This window comes from Cydia splendana, chromosome Z (genome assembly GCF_910591565.1).
Source record: "Cydia splendana chromosome Z, ilCydSple1.2, whole genome shotgun sequence".
Taxonomy (NCBI): Eukaryota; Metazoa; Arthropoda; class Insecta; order Lepidoptera; family Tortricidae; genus Cydia; species Cydia splendana.
In genome coordinates this window covers 47,842,942-47,865,835 of record NC_085987.1, presented here as the reverse complement: position 1 = coordinate 47,865,835, position 22,894 = coordinate 47,842,942, and the positions used below count along the sequence as shown (strand labels likewise).

At 38.0% G+C, this 22,894-nt stretch overlaps 1 protein-coding gene across 1 annotated transcript in view; it reads right to left on the bottom strand.

The window, feature by feature from the left end:
• LOC134805165 (uncharacterized) overlaps positions 1 to 22,894 on the bottom strand; it is a 57,503-nt gene that overhangs the window by 33,089 nt on the left and 1,520 nt on the right. The window contains exons 2-3 of the mRNA XM_063778463.1: positions 15,804 to 15,979; positions 13,742 to 13,944 (exon numbers count right to left, since the gene is read on the bottom strand). Coding sequence (XP_063634533.1) covers positions 13,742 to 13,944; positions 15,804 to 15,979 — 379 coding nt within the window. The remainder of the gene's footprint in view (positions 1 to 13,741; positions 13,945 to 15,803; positions 15,980 to 22,894) is intronic.

Sequence of the window (22,894 nt, the reverse complement as noted above, 5' to 3'; positions counted from 1 at the left end):
CCCTATCCTTATCCATTCCTTATCCCGTCCTAAGGCAAAATTCTCTGCCAAAAAGTAATTAATACCTAATAATAAGCAAATTAATAACCATCCGGGTAATTACTTAGTTTTTGAAGGCGGTGCCAAACCAAAATGTTAGAGAACCAAAATTTTAGACAACGAAGAACGCTCCACTTAAGTACTTGCATAAAAAAGACATACATACTTTACTCATTAATTTAGTTCTTGCACTACTAACTACTGCTATTTTTTCTGTTTGGCAGCAAAGAATGTTTTTGTTGGTTTGGCACCGCCTTCAAAAACTAAGTAATTACCCGGATGGTTATTAATTTGCTTATTATTAGGTATTAATTACTTTTTGGCAGAGAATTTTGCTTTAGGACGGGATAAGGAATGGATAAGGATAGGGGTGGGGTATATAAGAATTATTTAATGCTTTTCAGTGGGTTGGTTTTTGAAGGTGGTTCCCTTTTTAAAAAAAAGAAATAAAATTAAGTTATTTTGGTTTTGTTTTTGTTTATTATTTGTTTTTTTTTTATTTTTTACTTTTTTATTTTATTTTTACTTTTTAGTGACAGGTACTTTATTTATTTTAGGTTTTGAGCTAAAATATTAGTTTGTTTCTACATAGATGGGCTTTCCATTTAGATTTGACTAGTACTAGTGTTGGCGATGGTTATCCTATCGGATAATCGCGACGAAACTTTGACGTTTCGGTGCTAAACGATTTGTATGTATATTGCTCCCCCTCTCACTTCCAGCCCCAGTTCGAGTCCGACTCCCATTCCCACTATTTTATCTAAATCGGTTTCAGCAACTTAACTTTGTTGGTAGGCATACCGATAGCATCGCCACCTACCGGGTCCCATTCGTTTTTCAAACCATCCATGTACTGTACACTAAAACTTTCTCCAGAATGTAACACTTTTCTGAAAACCGCATCAAAATCGGTTCAGCCAAACGCGAGATAATCACGAACAAACATACATACATACAAACATACGGATCAAACTGAGAATCGTTTTTTTAAAGGCGGTTAGAAAAAAAAATTATTGACCCACCTAGTGGAACTCTGCAACATAGGTACACGACGACAAGTCGGTTAACCAAAACAAAGTGTGTCTATGTTGCACCAAACCTGAGTTCCACTAGGTACAGCCAAGGTTCATCATCAGCTCTATCTTGGGTACTGCTCTCCCAAGTACTCATCAAGGCGTGTCGGATGACAAACTTTTTATTAAATAAATGATAAAAACATGTAAAAAGTGCGTATACTACTAAGACTGTTATGGATTTCAGTGAAATGTGTAATATGGATTGTATTCTGTGCTAAAACTAGACCAAAAAGTGCGAAACTTATCAAAAAACAGTGCAAATAAAATGACAACCGACGTTGTGCCATTCAAATTTTACGCACACATATAAACAAGTCGCAATGTGTGTTAAGTGTAATAACCAATCAACGCCGTGACATTAACGAAACCACTCCCACTAATACACGCATCAACAGTACGCCAAATTCGTCAGTGACGTCACGAGCTTACTTGGCGCAGTGTGTAACTTATTGAATTAAATCTCTACACCACAGTGGCCGTGAGTTCAAATCCTGCGAGAGACCTTATATTGACTTGTGTTTTATTTTTTATTTTTAGTTTTTTTATTTTTATTCTATTTTCTATTCTTATCTAAAATTGATTACTATTTACTTATGAACAATACGGACATTATTACATCAGACAATTTTTTTTTTTTTTTTAAACTAATATTAATTGACAACAAAAACAATAAGACTGAAAGTGCTTGTGTTGTGAACAATTTACGCGGATTGGAAACATGTCGCCGAATAGTATTACAAAAGATACATATTGTTCAAAATGCACTATTTTAATTAGTAAGGAGGAGCTTACAATAAAATGTAGTAAATGCAAATGTATTTACCATTTGGGGTGTACAGCTGTCTCACAAAAAAGATTTAATGTAATGACAAAGAAAAATAAAGAATCATGGAAATGTAGTACTTGTTGCCGCGCACCACCGACAAACCCCGCCGCAACATCAACCTCCAAACAAAAATCGAGAGCCGAAAAACTTGAAGACAAAGTCAGGGCGAATATTGAAAATGCCGCCCTAGAAGCTGCTAAAAATAACATAAACCAACTTACTTCTTGCCAAGTATCCTCAGAGAAATCGACTTTATCTCTAGGTGACCAGTCTATAAATTCTAGCATAAACTCGACAACAAGCGACGCAAATGATAGTGTGCAAAGTCTTCCAACCCTCACCGAGGACTCCCAACTCGCCGAACTAAAGGATAAAATTAAAACTCTCACTACACAACTCAGCAGCGCTCATGAAGAGATTAATCAATTACATTCTGAAGTTACACAATTAACGAGGGAAAATGCGGATTTGACAAGGCAAGTACAAGTTTTTAAGCAGTTACTCGGAGAAGGCACTCCCACTTTAACACGAAAGGTAACCCCAAAACAACGGGAAAAAAATAGAACGAGCCGTTTTCTCACTCGTACAGTCCAAATGGAGAACTCATTAAATATAAGCAAAGAAATTATACCTACAAAGTCAAACATACTTGAAACACCTATGCAATCAAGATCGGTTAGCCCGGAACCAGAACAAGATAGAAATGATAAGTGTCGTCTATCTTTACTACAAGAAAACACGAATGACACTATTTTCGTATTTGGCGGAAAACAATGTGTCGGTATAGCCTCAAAGCTTTTACACACGCGACAAGACAATGAATTATGTACTAAATCCTACAACATCTCATCAACTATTCAACCGGGAGCGACCACAGAAAGGATTGTTACTAAAATTAAGCAATGCGTATTTTCCGACGGGGATAAAGTTATACTTTCACTTGGAGAACACGACGAAAATCCAGTAGACCTTGTTACTAACTTAAACATAGCATTAAAACACCTACATAATTGTTATATCTATATTATTAGTGTAAGATACAACCCATACGTGCATGCTGATCTGTTGAATTACATGTTACACCATGTCTGTTTAAAAGAGAGTAATTGTACATATGTAAATGTTACAAGCCATAGGTATAAAAATAAAACACAGTACTTGACTTATATATGTAAAAAAATCAACGCAATATTAGACCAAAATGACTATAAAGAAGCCTACTACAATTTTGTTAACCCAGTGGGTACACCTATTCTGTGCTCAATTCCAAGCTCTACACCACAGACAAACAAGAGACTGAAAAAAGGAACGATTCCCTATTATTTCAGTAACCAAGTAAAGAAAACAAACATTACAGGAACCGATACTCAGTCCTTTCGTGCCTGACTCTAATTATAATTCTGTATCTGTTAATATATTTCACCAGAATATTGCAGGAATAATGGGTAAAAGAGATATTTTTGAAGCGTCAATGGATGATCTACATAAAGTCTTAGGTCATGTCGAAATTATATGTCTGTGTGAAACATTTATTAAGTCAGGGTCCATATCAAACCTTAATATCAATAATTATAAGGTAGCTGCCTCATATTGCAGACAAAATCAGAAGAGAGGGGGCACATGTATACTTATTAGGGCAGATTTAGAATATAAAGTTCTAGAGAAAGTTTTGACTCTATCTCAACAATTTGAATTTGAGTGTTGTGGCGTTGAGTTACTTCAGTATAATTTAATTATAGTATGTATATACAGAACACCAACGTCAAACGTTAACATATTTTTCTCTTTATTAAATCAATTATTATCGTTGATAACTAAAAATAACAAAAAACGCGTGGTACTATGCGGAGACTGGAATATTAATATATTAAAAGACAATAGAATAAAGAAGGAATTAACATCAATCCTATCAAACTACAATATACAAAATCATATCCTTCAACCGACCCGAAAAAAGACCTGCATTGATTTGATGGCTAGTAATATCACAGATGTCAAAACCAACATCCACACCTTAGCCCTTTCAGATCATGAAACTGGTCAAAGTCTGACATGTAAATTAGAATATGATGCCTCTGTGAAGAAAAAACCCGTATATTGGCATGAATTTAAAAGAGACTTTAGCCAAGATAACTTACATAAATTCTATGAGTGTATTGCTGCTTTATCATTTAGTGACGCACTAGAAGAAACTGATACTAATTTAGCATTCGATAAGTTTCATGATGTATTTTTATTATTCTATAATCTTTGCTTTCCTAACATTAAAGTAAAAAGAATCACCAAGCCTATAAAGAATAAATGGCTTTCAAAAGGAGTAAAAAACAGTTGTATGATCAAAAGAATACTGTACAGAAAGGCATCTCGGAGTAAATGCTTTTTAACACAGTATAAAAAATATACTAAAATTTTAAAAAAGTGTCTTCATAAAGCGCGACACATCTCAAATAGTCGATTTATAAATAAATCAAATAACAAATGTAAAGCGTCATGGTTAATTATAAAAGACAATTGTAATGCAGTGCCGATGGCTGAAGAAATCTCCAAAATAGTGATTGGTACTGACACTTTTAATAGTCCTCAAGATATAGCGGATAAAATGAACGACTATTTCATTAATGTAACACAGCAATCACAACAACAAGTAAATCAAGACAAGAATATATCTCAAAATGAACGCAGTATGTTTCTTACACCCGTAAATAATTTAGATGTTGTAAAGGTAATACTAAGCTTACGTAATACAAACTCTACAGGCTACGATGACATATGCACTAAAGTACTTAAATTATGTGCTACTAGTATTTCGACGCCCTTAAGTCACATCATAAATCTCTCATTCACACAAGGCATTTTTCCGGAACGCCTTAAATACTCAGTGGTCAAACCATTACATAAAAAGGGAAACAAATATGAAGTTGCCAATTACAGACCTATCACTCTTATACCGGTCTTCTCGAAGATATTCGAGAAAGTAATGCATAACAAAATATGTAGCTTCTTATTACAATATCACATATTGAAAGATGAGCAATTTGGGTTTCGCAAAAGTAGTTCCACTACTAAGGCATGCTTTCACCTGGTAAAATCTGTCATAGAAAGCCTGGACAATAATGTTCCTGTAGTCGCAACACTTTTAGATATGACTAAAGCATTTGATTTCGTAAATCATAAAATACTTCTGAATAAATTATTTAAATATGGCATAAGAGGTGTTGCTTATGAATGGTTAAGCAGTTATCTTAGTAACCGGCAACAGTGCGTGGAAATTGCGAGAGTAACTGGTAACCACAAAATAACTTATAGGTCATGTTATAAACACAACTCTACAGGAGTACCGCAAGGAAGTATACTGGGTCCATTGTTGTTCTTACTATACATTAACGACCTACCCAATGCTACAAAACATGAATGTATCCTATTCGCCGACGATACTACCCTACTCATAAAGTGTAAAGACATTATGACCTTTAACCATGATATAAACGATGCATTGAGAGACATAATAAGCTGGCTAGAAAACAATAACCTAAACATTAATTTAAACAAAACTAAAGTTATTCAATTTTTAACATGTAAAAGTAAGACTATGAATTTGACGGTAACATATGATAATACTAAAATTGAAGAAGTAGAATCAGCTAAATTCTTAGGCATCACCTTAGACTGTTTCTGTAATTGGAAAAGTCATATTGATGACTTGCGTTTACGGCTTGACCGATTTGTATACGTTTTGAATCGGGTGCGAAATGTAGTCTCGGAAGAAGCAGCTCTTTCTGCGTACCATGGTTATGTGGCATCCATATTACGATATGGGCTCATACTTTGGGGTAACTCAGTAGATGCAGATATTATATTTAAACTACAAAAGAAATGTATCCGAAATTTATGTGGAGCTGACTTTTTAGCACCCTGTAAACCTCTGTTCCAATCCAAACATATACTGCCTCTTCCGTCACTCTATATTTTTGAAATATGTATTTTTGTAAAGAAGAATATGTCACTTTTTGAAAATTATACAACCAACTCCAAGAGAGGGACGCATAGAAATAAATTGCTTTTACCTATAACTAAACTAGCGCTATCTAGAAAAAACGTCTACTGTATGGCTATCAAATTATTTAATATCCTTTCTGATGAATTTAAAGAATTGCACTTACAGACATTTAAAAAAACATTGTTTAACCATTTAATTGCGAATTGTTATTATTCTGTAGATGAGTATATAATCAATTGTAAATTGTAATTTAATTTTAATTATTAATTTAATGTTATCACAATGTATTTAAAAATGTATTATGTAGGTACAGAACTGCATGAAAAATCGTAGTGTGTAAGTTTAGCTTTACTTGTACATAGTTAGTTTAGCTAGTTAGTAAGTAGTAATATTTGTACGCCAGCCATGGCAAAACAAGAATCGTTCTGTAATGAAATATTGAACACCTATGTATATACACGCTTGTTTAATGCAAATAAACGATCATTCATTCATTCATTCATTCATTCATTCATTCATTCATTCAAAAACAGAGTGTGTCTATGTTGCACCAAACCTGAGTTCCACTAGGTACAGCCAAGGTTCAGCATCAGCTCTATCTTGGGTACTGCTCTCCCAAGTGCTCATCAAGGCGTGTCGGATAACAAAAACAGAGTGTGTCTATGTTGCACCAAACCTGAGTTCCACTAGGTACAGCCAGGGTTCAGCATCAACTCTATCTTGGGTACTGCTCTCACAAGTGCTCATCAAAGCGTGTCGGATGACAAAAACAGAGTGTGTTGCACCAAAGTTTGCACCAAGTTTAGCTGTTGCACCAAACCTGAGTTCCACTAGGTACAACCAAGGTTCAGCATCAGTTCTATCTTGGGTACTGCTTTCCCCAGTGCTCATCAAGGCGTGTCGGATGACCAAAACAGCGTGGGCCTATGTTGCACCAAACCTGAGTTCCACTAGGTACAGCCAAGGTTCATCATCAACTCTATCTTGGGTACTGCTCTCCCAAGTGCTCATCAAGGCGTGTCGGATGACAAAAACAGAGTGTGTCTATGTTGCACCAAACCTGAGTTCCACTAGGTACAGCCAGGGTTCAGCATCAGCTCTATCTTGGGTACTGCTCTCACAAGTGCTCATCAAAGCGTGTCGGATGACAAAAACAGAGTGTGTCTATGTTGCACCAAACCTGAGTTCCACTAGGTAGGTACAACCAAGGTTTAGCATCAGTTCTATCTTGGGTACTGCTTTCCCCAGTGCTCATCAAGGCGTGTCGGATGACCAAAACAGCGTGGGCCTATGTTGCACCAAACCTGAGTTCCACTAGGTACAGCCAAGGTTCAGCATCAGCTCTATCTTGGGTACTGCTCTCCCAAGTGCTCATCAAGGCGTGTCGGATGACAAAAACAGAGTGTGTCTATGTTGCAAAAAAAATTGAGTTCCACTAGGTACAGCCAGGGTTCAGTATCAGCTCTATCTTGGGTACTGCTCTCCCAAGTGCTCATCAAAGCGTGTCGGATGACAAAAACAGAGTGTGTCTATGTTGCACCAAACCTGAGTTCCACTAGGTACAACCAAGGTTCAGCATCAGTTCTATCTTGGGTACTGCTCTCCCCAGTGCTCATCAAGGCGTGTCGGATGACCAAAACAGCGTGGGCCTATATTGCACCAAACCTGAGTTCCACTAGGTGCAGCCAGGGTTCAGCATCAGCTCTATCTTGGGTACTGCTCTCCCAAGTGCTCATCATGGCGTGTCGGATGACCAAAACAGCGTGGGGCTATGTTGCACCAAACCTGAGTTCCACTAGGTACAGTTAGGGTTCAACATCAGCTCTATCTTGGGTACTGCTCTCCCCAGTGCTCATCAAGGCGTGTCGGATGATCCAAAACAGCGTCGGCCTATGTTGCACCAAACCTGACTTCCACTAGGTACAGCCAGGGTTTAGCATCAGCTCTATCTTGGGTACTGCTCTCCCAAGTGCTCGTCAAGGCGTGTCGGATGACCAAAACAGCGTGGTCCAGGGTTCAGCATCAGCTCTATCTTGGGTATTGCTCTCCCAAGTGCTCATCAAGACGCCTCGGATGGCCAAAACAGCGTGTGCGTATGTTGCACCAAACCTGAGTTCCACTAGGTACAGCCAGAGTTCAGCATCAGCTCTATCTTGGGTACTGCTCTCCCAAGTGCTCATCAAGACGCTTCGGATGGCCAAAACAGCGTGTGCGTATGTTGCGCCCAACCTGAGTTCCACTAGGTACAGCCAAGGTTCAGCATCAGCTCTATCTTGGGTACTGCTCTCCCAAGTGCTCATCAAGACATCTTGGATGACCAAAACAGCGTGTTCCTATGTTGCACCAAACCAGAGTTCCGCTATGTACAGCCAGGGTTCAGCATCAGGTCAGCTATATGTATACTAAAACCTTCTCCAGAATATAACAAACACTTTGCTGAAAACCGCATCAAAATCGGTTCAGCCAAACGCGAGATAATCGCGGACAAACATACAAACATACATACATGCATACATACAAACATACATACATACAAACATACGGGTCAAACTGAGATCCTCCTTTTTTTTGAAGGCGGTTAACAATTTCTAATATATATTTGTATGCAGCCAAGGTAGTAGAACGGCTTTTCCTGAAACCGTCTTGAGCGTCATCAAAAATATTGTACCATTCACAAAAAGAATATACGCGGTTGTACATAGCAGCCTCGAATACGTATTTTAGAGGATGTTGGTAGAAGGGCCACGGGGCGATAGTTACTGGGGTCGGTTTTTTGCCTTTTTTATATATCGGTTTTATAATAGTTTTTTTAGCATATCGGGAAAAGTTCCTTCTGTAAAAGACTGATTAATTAATATGTAGAAAGGCAAAATTAATTCGTCGGCACATTGTCGGAATAGCATTAGGGGTAACTCGTCTACTCCGAAACTTCTTATTTTTTCTACTCGTGTACCTTTATCTGTCATTTACATAGTTATGAACGTACATATAAGGACATACATTATTTACTCCTTATAAAAGTCTATAGTCTATTGCCCAAAAAAGCACTTGTGTCGTTTTAAGGCGTTTCCAGACGGGCTGATAAAATCGACCGATTTGATCGGGAAAATAAATGGCGCCAATCTCATCTAGCGTCCACACGTACACAATTTAATCGCATTATTTTAAAACCCCGGCTACACTCTTGACGAAATAGGCAGAGCGGGCAACAACGCGGCAGCGGGAGAAGCATAGTGTATCCGTACCCGTACCTTTGCTGAACGCACTTTGAAATATTTGATTATTGACCTCGCCTCTCACCAAAAAACAAAAAATTGCATTGGTCCAGCACTTGAAATTCAAACATAGCCTCCGATAGCCTCTGCCCCGAACCATAAACAAACACACGCACTGGTAGATTCTAAGCATTCCAAAGATACTAGCTTCGAAAATTAGCATTTTTGTGTCCGCATCTGCTGATTTGATCGGGCAATCGAATCGGCGAGCCAAATTGGCGTTTGCGTCCGCACGGTTAGATTCGTTAGGTAGCTTCAGATGCCCGAAGGGCAAACCGCCCAGAATTAGGAGCTCCGTCAAGTTAAGTTGTGTAGGAAATATTTTTTGAAAACAAACAGTGCGATGGGACCATTCAAGAACTCCAGATTTGATGAACATCCCAGCGTTTTTCATAGTTTTGATGTGCAGAAATTTGAAATGTAAGTTTCAGTTAAAAAAATTTGGAATAAATGATTGAATACCTTTTAGTTTTTTTTTGTAAGCCATGGGCACCCTATAGTGTAGTAAATGAAGCAAGTTGTTGTATGGAGACCCATGCATTAATTTCTCAGTCGATGAAATTTTGCTTCGTTATTGTATAGTATGAGCTTAAACTAACATATAAATATCCAAAAAAAAACACTCCTAAGTTAGGTATTTATACGTAAAAATACAAATCTGTTTATATATTGAACTGAGTAATTCCTCCGTCCAAAGTAATTTTACCAAATAAGTTATTTGTATCAGTATGTAATACTAGAAAAAAATCTAAAACTTTTGTCAAACATGAGAATATTTTTTTATAATAATTCCTTTTTTGGTCGTTCATTTTCATCGGAAAATTGCTCTGTCATTTTTTTCTTCTTATATGATCTTAGAATATAATTTGGCGTAGTGGGTAAGAAAATAAAAAAAAATGCATACCCATATTTATGTATTTTAGAACTATTAAAAACTGAGAGTGGAAAATTTCTCAGCCTGATTTCTTTTTAAATATGTACTAAGTAGTCACGTATACACTTAAATCCAAAATATCCAAAAGAAATATCATACCTTGTACACCCCGCTCCCTACACACTACTGCTCCCGATATGTTTAGTTTTTAATACGCTCGTTATTTTTTGAATGTTTTTATAGTTGAATAGAAAGACAACTGTGAACTTAATTCAGTAAATAAAATGGATAGAGAAATTTTCCACAGCGAGTAAAAAGGCAATTTCTGAAAATAGTACAGTTACATGGTAATTTTTTTAGATTTTCATTTTGTAGGTATAAAACTGCAATAAAATGGCATTCCAGTGAAAAAATTAGACGGAGCAATTTTCCGGTCCAAGACACGCCAAAAAATTATAATTTATTAATATTGGTATTTCTGCTGGGATATTTTTTTTTTGATATTTCATATATTGTTGCAATACGTTACATGAATATGTCCGGTGAAGAAAGTTTGAACGGAGCATTTTTCCGTAAAAAGATATTAACGATTTAAGACTTTAGGTATTTACTTTAATTCTATTATAATTATTCTTTGGAAATTTGTACAGTCACCTGCAATAGTATGTCACTCTTCGAAGGCCGCAAAAATATCTGACACGATCTTATTTGTACAGCCCTAAGAGCGTGTCACATATTTTTGCCGCCTTCGAAGATTAACATATTATTGCAGGTGACTGTACAATACTTTTTATTTATTGATACTTTATCATACTGTAAAGTTTTTTCTGGCTGAGGAATTACTGCGGGGTCCACTACCTTTATTTACTACACTACTAGCGAAACCCACAACGTTTGACGTTGACGCTATTGAGTGCACTAAGAATTTGCAAACGGCGAAACGTTTGTAAAATGCCGACGCCGTTTGTAAACGGCGCGGCGGATTCTTACAAATTGCCTGCGACATAGAAATTACGGTAGCCGAAGGCAGAAATTGCAGAATAACGACTCCAACCTTCTTATTACATCTATAGAAGAAAAAGGGCCACAGAAGAATGTTACATCTACTTTTATACCAGAAACTGAGCCACAGATTAATATTTTACCTACTTATGTGCCAGAAAATGAACCGCAGAACCCTCTAACTACACCTGAAGCAAAACAGACTCTGTCACAAATTACCTATCCAAAAAAGAGGCCAAGTGCGAGTCGGACTCGCCCATGAAGGGTTCCGTAGCAGCAAGTAACATAATAAAATTGCGGTTTACGATTTATGACGTATTAAAAAAAACTACTTACTAGATCTCGTTCAAACCAATTTTCGATGGAAGTTTGCATGGTCATGTAGTACATCATATATTTTATTTAGTTTTATCATTCTCTTATTTTAGAAGTTACAGGGGGGGGGGACACATTTTACCACTTTGAAAGTGTCTCTCGCGCAAACTATTCAGTTTAGAAAAAAATGATATTAGAAACTTCAATATCATTTTTGAAGACCTATACCCCACACGTATGGGTTTGATGAAAAATAAATTTTTGAGATTCTGTTCTAAGTATGGGGAACCCCCAAAATTTATTGTTTTTTTTTTTCTATTTTTGTGTGAAAATCTTAATGCTGTTCACAGAATACATCTACTTACCAAGTTTCAACAGAATAGTTCTTATACTTTCGGAAAAAAAGTGGCTGTGACATACGGACGGACAGACAGACAGACATGACGAACCCATAAGGGTTCCGTTTTTTGCCATTTGGCTACGGAACCCTAAAAACTGTGATATAGATTAGATTAGATATATTTATTTCTTAAAGAAAAAGACACAGTATTTTACACAAAAGGATAAAATAAAGGCTTTCACTAAAAGATCGTCAACTTAACATTAACATTAAAAACAGAAAATTAAAACATAAAAGAATATAAAATTATTTATATTAGCTGGTTTGTTAGTGCACACCGTTGTATGGGGACCTTGCAGTTTGAGACTATGCGCTGAAACTTGGCACAGTTGATTGTTAGCTGGTCTTGAGCAGATACAGACCGGTAGACATCGAGAGCCACGTCTCATTTAGTGGGGGGAGGGGGGAAGTTCGACGCCGCCGCGCTTCACTTGGAGCAAGATTTCTCTAAAACTATACCTATTAGGGCATGTGATATATCATTTTCGGATAAATTAAGGATGAGAAATCTTGTTTTGGAACAAACACAATGCACTTTCTAACAAAAAAAAAGCATTAAGTAGAAAAGACTAAAAAACGTATTTGAGATTTTTTCATAATTACCAATTTTTTTAAAAGTGTAGCAGGAATCTGAATTCAAAAAATACAGTTGTAAAGCTACACTTATAACGTTAAAATAAACGATTGTAGAACAAATTATAAGTAACTTTCCCACATTCATAATATTTTGTATTGAGATCACTCTGACCCAGGCTTAATATTATTTTTTATCTCCCATTTATCAACAGTTTTGTATAATAAACTATATATTTTCTTAAACGTTATAAGTGTAGCTTTACAACTGTATTTTTTGTTTTCAGATTCCTGCTACACTTTAAAAAAAATTGGTAATTATAAAAAAATCACAAATACGTTTTTTAGTCTTTTCTACTTTATGCCTTTTTTTTGTTAGAAAGTGCATTGTTTTTGTTCCAAAACTAGATTTCTCATCCTTAATTTATCCGAAAATGATATATCACATGCCCTAATAGGTATAGTTTTAGAGAAATGTTGCTCCAAGTGAAGCGCGGCAGCGTCGAACTTCCCCCTCCCACCCCACTAAATGAGACGTGGCTCTCGATGTCTACCGGTCAAGACCAGCTAAGAATCAACTGTGCCAAGTTTCAGCGCATAGTCACAAAGTGCAAGGTGTCGTGCACTAACAAACCAGGTATTTTTATATTTAATTATTATACGCATCAACACGGCAGCATCGACCAGTATTCCAACTATGTATAACAATATCTCATAATCATAATAACACTATCCAAAACTTACATTTTCATAAATAAAATTTTGTTTATTAACTATTTTATTTTATTTAATATTCCTACCACTCATAGAAAAAGCATTGTATGCAACGTTGTATAAGTATGCAGTAAAAAAAATGCTCATGGCGACTATTTATTAACAATGTTCGCCTTCGGCTCACATTGTTACCCACGTCACTCATATTTTTTGGCCCCTCTTATGCAAATGTTGCATAAAATACTATTACAGCACAGAAATATAATAAAATAATAATGGCAGGTGTCCGGACCTCTTTACAATAGCCCAATCTTTTGACCAGGCAAACTTCAACACACCATAACCGACCCTCTTCTCCACTTTAGTTATAATAGCCCTTATAGGCGTATAAACGTATAAACTTGTTGCAGCTGGCGAGCTGGAACCGATTTACGGGTATCTATTTCTATTACATAAACATAAAAAATTGTCTAAATAGGGCCTCTGTGCTGTTGGCTTTGGCCCCACCCATGCCTCCCAAAGGTCCCGAGATATGGCAAGGACAAACAAATAATAATAAGGATGACAGACCGGCCAGTCAAGGCAAGCACTACAGAGGCGAGTGCCAGATAAAAGATGGATGGAAAGACATTAGGATGAAATTATGTTACCTTGCCAGCTTCGGTGGACTTCCGTTTCCCCGACCTCAGGCACATGTTGCCCTTGTTGCCCTTGACTTTCCGCCGTCTCAAGGGCACCCGGATCCTTGGTCGGCCGCACCGCCCGTTCGGCACGGGCACGGGCGAGGAGGGTATCTCGTCGTCTCGGAGACGCTCTAGAACCACTAGTGGTTCTTGCTTGTGTTTGTGTATGCCTGAAAGATGAATAAATTGGACCAAGAGCTAATGTTAGTTTGACAGAAAGTTCAAATTTCATTTTATAGATATTTGGGTTGGATCCAAAGAGTGTATGTTGGATCCTTTTCCCTTAATTACGTCAAATTAATAAATAATAAGAAAGAAATAAATAAATATTAGGACAATTTTACACAGATCGACCTAGTCCCACAGTAAGCTCAATAAGGCTTGTGTTGTGGGTACTAGACGGCGATATATATAATATACACATATAATATATATTTTAAATACTTATACATATACACAGAAAACATCCATAACACAGGAACAAATATTTGTGATGAACACACAAATAAATGCCCTTACCAGGATTTAAACCCGGGACCTCCTGCTTCGTAGGCAGGGTTACTAGTGTTACTACCGACTAGGCTAGGAGACCGTTATCAGAGATGGGCATCATTCGAATAAACAATAATTTAAGATTTTTTTTATTCGCGGATGATTTATTCGCGAATGATTTATTCACGTATGATTTATTCGCGAATAATTTATCCGCGGATAAATCATTCGACCACTTTTCAAATAACGAATGATTTATTCGTTATTTCATTCGAATAAATCCACGAAAAATATTTAAGTTTTTGGCTTATTCCGTTCAAATAAACAACACGAATAATAACACGTTTAATATGACTTGTTTTTACTGTAAATTTGTTCTGACAAGTTAAAGATTGTTAAGGGTTAAAGGATAAGCCCAGGTAGTATAATAAACAAAGGATTAGCGTGAACAATTAATTAGTCACACACAAAGTTATTGTATTAGTAACTTTCTAGCCACACCTAGAAAGAGATAGCTATATACGAAAAGAGCGAGAAAACCAAATTTTCTTAGCAGTTGTTTGCTTCAGAGCGAAACGCGAATCACAACGCGTAATTTACATTTACAGTAACTATTTAGGTCAGCGGTCGGCAACAAGCGGCCCACTCACTTGCGGCCCGCGAGCCTCCCTGGCTATTTTGTATGTAATATTGACAAACGAAAATGTCTGATAAAGTCATAAATATTAACAAAGTGCGGCCCGCGTCAACTTTGTTACCTACTATGTGGCCCTTGGCTGCTAAAAGGTTGCCGACCGCTGATTTAGGTAGTTGCAGGACTTGCAGGTAGTTGTATTGCACATCAGACGGTGCGATCCGGGAAATGAATTAGAGATTAACTAGATACGATATATATAAAGGTCCAATATTATTGCGGCGCTATGCGACGTAAGTGCCAAGTTGCCAACCGCCATAAGGTACCTTTTACCATGGAACGTCACATAACATTATTTCATATCTAGTGAATCTCTAATTCATTTCCCGAATCGAGCCGACAATTGCCAAATCTTTCGAAACCGTGAAAAGTTTAGAAGGTATTCCAATAAACCAATTGCAATTCATTCGACGAATAAATTATTCGCGGATGAATTATTCCACGAATAATTTATTCAAATAAGAATAATCATTTTTATCCGTCATTCGCGATAAATTTTGTTATATTCATTCGTTATTCGTCATTCGAATAAAATTTGCCCATCTCTGGCCGCTATAACAGCGGAGGCCGTTATTGACAGTGACGAATCAATCATTTTAGAAGATGTAATAGCCAATAGGTTTGGTTTATAAAACAAAGCATACTTTGGCTTTGGCGTGGGGGATCCCCTTAAAACACCACTATGCCATTCTATTTCGCACAGGTTCGTCAGGCTTCGGTGGTGAGCTAGAGCGATCGGACCGGCGGTGCGGTGTTCTGGAAGGTCGTGAGTTAAAATATTGTCTAAAAAAGTGTTTTTTTTTTCCTTTTATTTGTCAATTTAAAATTATTTTTTCAACTTACTTTGCATAGACACTATATCAAGCAGGTTCCTTGCGGACATATTGTTGTGATAGACATTCTTGGGAGGGTAAGGTGGGTCCGGCTTCCGCTCCGGCGGCGTGGGCGCGACGCTGATGCTGCTCGCTGGAATGGGTACACCTTGCGCGAACTTCCTCTGCACGAGTCGCACTCCGTTCCTGGCAAAAAAAATTTTTTCGTTAGTTTTCTAAAAAAAATTGTTTAGTTGAGTGTTCGAACTCGAGGGCCGAGGAAACAAAATGTGACTATGATGCCCCCTCACGACCCGCATTTTATTACTAATTTTTAATTTAGTTTAAACCCTTTCATCAACACACAATTACATTCAACATAAAACACAGTAAGATGCCGAATCTCCTATATTTAGAATTAAATAAATATAAAATAAAACTTACAATTTAAAGGTGACTGTGGTTATGCTCTGTTGCGGTATCAGGTACGACATTATGCACACCACGGAAGAAAGAATGAGCGCGCCGCGCTCTCGCACTTTATGTAATTTACCAAAGATGTCAATTGACGCGCGCGGCTATTAGAGCTCAATATTAACTTTGGTACATCGAGTTAAAAAAAATGTTTAGATTTTTCCACCTTATTGCAATAGAATAAGGTGAAGAAATTTATACATGATTTGCTATCTATTTCAATTTTATTATAATGAATGAACACAATAATAGCCTATTTTACAGAATTGTAGAAAACCACCTTAAACAGGTGACACCTTATAATATACTGTAACTTATTTATGAACTCGACAGTACGTTAATGCCGACAAGGTTCACGATGACGCGCACACGATAGGCGGCGTCCAAAGGGTTTGTGGCGACCGGCACGCCACTCTCCTTACGGTTACGCGCCTACATCCGCGCGCATGCGCGATGCGCCACCGCCGTCGCTGTCGCTACGCAACAGATAAGTACACATGAAGGGTACACGGAAAGAACATGTCTAGTCACTCTGACAACATTTTGAGTTATCGCGGTTTGAAAGGAACGATGTACATAATTAACCATATTAATTTCGTGTATAGGTGTTTTTAAAGTAAGAAAAAAAGGAATTCTATTTATGATTACACAGGTAACCGAAGTTGTTACTAATAGTTCATTGAGAGCTCTACATTTTGAGATTAAAATCTCATTTTTCAAAAAAATTGATTAGACATGTTCTTTCCGTGTACCCTTCACATTACCTAGAGATCTGCTTAATAAGACGAAAATATCCCGCTATATTTTTTTTTGTTGAATTGTTGAGTATAAATTGTGGTGTAAATTGATGTAAATATACTTGTAAATACGTTCCGCGTCTTCTCTTGTACATAAACATATTCATATTCATATTTATTATTAATAATGTACACATACATTATACGTCAAATATACAATCGGTGAAATAATAACTAAGCAAATTTACATCAAAACAATGATATGAAAAGTATACACAAATGTGTACAATAAAATTAATTATTGTACGTACACAAATTACCTATGTAATAAAATTACTCATGAAAATTATTCTATTTTACTGTGTTTTACAATATTTCATTAATGTCGTAAAAGGCAGTCAATTAGCCATTTTTTTAACTTATAATAAAATGAATTATCATTTGATATACTGGCTATATCTTCAGGAATAGCATTATAGATTTTGGGGCCCATAGCATACGTCATTTTGGTAGATTTGGTTAGTCTGAATCTGGATGTTTCAAGTATACCTCTGTTCCTGTACCTTAGACTTCTTAGGTTACCCGCCCTGAGGGGAAATGCGTTAATGTTGGTTCTTACGAACTTCACGATGTTGAAAATGTACTGCGATGGTAATGTCATTATTCGTAATGATATAAATAGTTGTCGAGCTGGTGAGCCGGGAGGGGCGTTGGCTATTATTCTTACAGCTCGTTTCTGCAGCACGAAGACGCGATGCCAGTCAGCGGCGACTCCCCAAAATTCAAGACTGCAGTTTAGCACAGAATGGAAAAGGGCAAAATAACTGCTACGCACTTGGGCCTGTGGAAGAATAATAGACAGTCTTTTAAGTGCAAAACAGATTCCTGCTAACTTTGTGCAAACTAATTGGATTTGGGTGTCCCATTTTAGTGATGTGTCGAGGGTAACGCCCAGGAATTTGGCAGAAGTGACTTGTGGGAGTGTTGTGCTGTTAATGACTACAGCGAGCGGTCTTGGAGGTCTGCCACCCAGGTTAAAATGAAGAACCTGGGTTTTTGCTACATTTAGGACGAGTCCGTTAACAGAAAACCAGTGGAGGAGTTTATGAACGTCACGAGCAATCAATGCTTCTAAGCAGTCTATGTTCGGGGCGGTTAGTATATCGCAAGCATCGTCAGCAAAGACGAACATATTGCCGTCCACCGCGTCTGGTAAGTCATTGACATGCATTAGAAAACATAAATTAGCCAAGGACGACCCCTGGGGTCGCCCTGGGGTCCCCCATGTCAACACAACCGTCGTCAGATTTTGTTGATCCATTATTTATTACAACGAATTGCTGACTTTCCTTTAAAAAGTCGATCATCAAACTCAAAACAGGGCCGCGCAGCCCGTAGTGCTCAAACTTTTTGATTAAGACGTTGTGATCGCAAAGGTCAAATGCGCGCGTCATATCGCAGAGAACTATGGCTACGTGTAAGTGTTTTTCTTTGGCCTGCATTATGTTCTGTATGTAATATATTAGTTTAAACCTAGTATTGCATGATAATTACTTTAAAGTTTAAATCATTTACTTTGCTATTATAATTACTGTAATTGTAAATTTTATTTAGTTATTAAGTTTAGTTATTAAGTAACATGTCCTGTATTGTATACCCTAGCAGGGTGTCATGCACCTACGAAGACTAAAATGTAAGACCTATTGTACTGATGAGCATGAGAACAATGGATTAAATGAATATGAATATGAATATGAATATATATATATATATATATATATATATATATATATATATATATATATATATATATATATATATATATATATAATATATATACGAGAGTGAATAGACATCTCTTAGGTAAGCATGTTCTATCCTAGACTGCATCGGCACTTACCATCAGGTGAGATTGTGGTCAAATGTTTACCTGTTTCCAATAAATAAATAAAAAATGTTTCGCGGATAACTGACACACGAGCGATTTCGGCGATAGGTCATAGTTTCCCCTACATAGCTTCCACACACACGATAGGGGTTGCGTTCAAAGTTAATAAAAGCATACGGCCTTTTAATTTGGGATGACAAGGCAGGCAGACAGGATTTAAAAAAAATCGGCCTAGATAATGTCGGGCCATGATCAGTGTAGGGTTTCGTATTCTGTCACAATAAAACGGGGGCTATTAGTAAGTATCATAAGGGAGTACCTTAGCAGCGCTTTGTACTTAAGTACGTCTTTTTACTAAAGGCCTGGCCAAACAGCCGGCGCGACGCAGCGCCGCGTGATGGCGACGCGATGCCTGTTCAAACAGGGCGCGCGCGGATCGCGCCGGCCTCACGCTCTCAACACGCCCTCATCGCGCGCGCGAACGCGGCGCGGCCGCGCGGGAACGCGGCGCACCGCTCGCTGCCTAACGTCCGATCGGACTGATGTGACCTTGCGCGACGCGGCGGGCCGCCGCGTCCGCGCGGCGCAGCGCTGCGCACGCGCCGCGTGGACGCAAGGGGCCGCGCGGCGCGGGGCGCGACAGAAGCGGGGCGTGATACCGGCGGGAGTGGCGGGACGTAGCAGTCTGTTTGACGTCGGTAACCTGTTAGCTGCGTCGCGCCGGCTGTTTGGCCAGGCCTTAAGAAAAGAAGATTTTTTGCAATAACTCAAAAACGACTGGACCGATCATATTCCCTATAGTTTCAAAATATTTTTTTTTTCAAAATATACTTTATTCATGTAGGCCTAGCAACAAGCTATTATGAAGTTTAAGTTTAATAGTTTTAATTGAAAGTATTTATTAAGCTTTTATTTCACCTTTTTTCATATTTTTTGGACCCATGGTTCAAAAGTTAGAGGGGGGGACGGGACACGTATTTTTTTTTTCGGAGCGATTATTTTCGAAAATATTATAGACCCCTAAACCCCTACCCTTGTCTCTAAAAACATTTTGTGATATAGATCTATAATATTTTCGAACGAACGAATAAGGATTCGTTTTGAAAGACCTATCCAACGATACCCCATATAGGAGGTAGGTACTTACTCTAAAAAAAAAATTTGTATAATTTTTATTTTACTGTTCTGTTGCAATGCATGATTTATGTACCCATGCCAAATTGCAGCTTTCTAGCACTAACGACCACGCAGCAAAGCCTCGGACAGACAGACAGACATGGCGAAGCTATAAGGGTTTCTAGGTGACTACGAAACCCTAAAAACTGGGGGTGCGAAATCTGAACTAGGGTGCGGTAAAATATGAGTGCCTAATAGGCAGAGTGGAGTGAAAAGGGAAGCCCATTAAACTAGTAAAGTTTTATTGGATTTTAGTATTTTTAGTAAAAGACATTATTGTCATCATGCTTATATATAGTATGGATTTTTTTCTTTGTTGAAATTTATAATAAACTACTTTTACTCCCAAAATTAGCTACCTTCTACTATATATTCACTTCTACTATATCACCACGCAAGTTCTTGCACCAACCAAATAAATGTTAGATAAACAAACGACACACGCGGCAAAATCGGGAAAATCTTGCGCGGCAAACATTGTATGTCCCACTATGTTCAGTCGTTCACATAACAATACATACACGTAGGGTCATTTTTGAGGTCTAATCAGACTTTATAGTGATTCTACACTTCTAGTTAGTTGATTTTATTAATAAAGGGTAGTTTACAAACGCCTACTCCATGACTATGCCCCCTAGCCAACACAGACTGCGCCAAATTGGTTTATGGCTAACCTAATTATGTGCCAAGGTTCATAAAGTAACCGTCCAATAATTGAATGTACGTTGAGTACGCGACCCCACCGAGCGACCCCATGATAAATCCACGCCTTCGCTTTTGCATAAATTCTTAAATAGTACCTATATGTATACTTGTCATGGCTCCTCTACACGATGGGCCAGCGCCGGCCACTCCAAGGGACGCACTGTTGATTCCAATTTTCCTGCCAATTTTTCTTGTAGTGTGTATTGCTAGAGGATAATCAAAGTTCTTTTAAATGTACAGTCAGCAGCAGAAGTTGCTAAGCGGTCAGGTGTTGAAGTTGAAAATTATCTTTATATAGCGGCTTTATTGTTATAAGAGTGTATCAAGGTAATTTTGAACACCTTACCCGCTTAGAAACTTCTGCCGCTGACTGTACATTGTGCATCAACCGTGATAAACAAATAAAATTGGGCCCAATAGCAGTTGACCCCTTTTCACTCTATCTGATTTACAAACAATGGTAGAAAAGCCGACTGCAAAATTTCGAACAGACTTGATGAAATACACAATCATAATCATAATCGCCTTTATTGCCGAAACTAAAACAGTATTACATTACATTTATAAACAAATTTACTTAAAAACTAACACATTGTATTGTCCGGATTAGTGTTCTGTGTGTTTCGCCTATGTGTCTTCTAACACATAGGCGAAAGTACAAAAAAGAAAGCCACTTCTGGTGTGAAAAAGGGGCCCTGAACCCTGATACCAAAATAATAGTTATGGCAGCAGTTAAAAATTTACTAGTAGACACAGAAAAGCGAAATCTGCAGTTTTTTTTTTTCGCCGGAAGAGCTTGTCAGACTCTCTCAAAGGTGACCATCGGTTACCCTATACTAACCCATCTGATACCACCATGGAACCAATTCCAGTCAGTAGGCATGAACCCTCATTTCAGGAATATGTAAGTCTGCCAAAGCTTTTCCTGCCGAAACACCTTGACAGATGAGATTATAAGCAAGGTGACCATTGGTTACCCTAAATTAAGCCATCTGATACCACTTTGAAACCAATTCCAGTTGGTAGGCATGAACCCTCATTTCAGGAATATACATGGTGGCTAAAAAATAACTGCATTCCCATTGCCAGGGAGGCTTTGGGATTATACTGAGCAACTTTTGCTATGGAGCCAACCCCGATATCTCGAAAAAAATTTACCCTTCCATAGAAAATAGATGAGCCAAAATCTATGGAACAGCTAATTTTATTTCACGATTTCAGGGTTGGTCCCATAGTAAAAGTTGCTCAGTATAATCCCAAAACCTCCCTGGCAATAGGCATGTAGTTATTTTTTTAGCCACCCTGTATAAGTCTGCCAAGGCTTTTCCTGCCGAAACACCTTGACAGACGAGATTTTTTGTACTTTCAGCAAGTTCTGCCGTGGCAGACTATCAAATTCGGACTTAGCATCACTTTTATGGGAAACCATTGTGCATTTCATCGCGGTATCAAGTCTGTTCGAAATTTTGCGGTCAGCTCTTCTACCACTAGCATAGAGAGATATCATCTTTTACTCAAATACCTATTTTTGAAAAGTATGGTGCTTCTCTTTCCTCTTCCCCCTCCTTGCTTCGTACTCCTGTGCTGAGGGTCGTGACCTCCTAGTGGAGCACATGATTCCGGATTGCAGATTTCCAGCCTGTCCGATCCCTTGCGACTTCGAAGGCATTATGGACCTTCATGGATAGCGATTTGCTAATCTGGTCGGATCATCGCGTTGGACTGCGGCCCCTTCTCTTTCCTTCCACTGAACCTGTGACCATTAGCTTTTCCAGGTTGTCTCCAGTCTTCCTGGCTATGTGTCCGAAGAACTCAAGTTCTCTTCGGACACATGTGGATGAGAGCCTGGTGGTTACTCCGAGCTCCTTGAGTGTAGAGGCGTTGGTCCGGTGTTCAGTCCAAGATATGCCTAGCATTTTCCGCCAGCACCACATTTCACCTCTTTCCTCTTAATCCCTCAGAGATTGTTGAATTTACAAATTCAATAAAGAGAGACATGATTCAGTCAAATTGTGTTTTTTGAAAAACTAATTATAGCCAGCCTTTTATGAATGTACTTTGATACCTTTGGGTATGGTGCTTTACGCACGTTAGCGTCCCCTTCCCTCCCCCTGCCGCAACCCCCCCTTTTTGCATGAAATA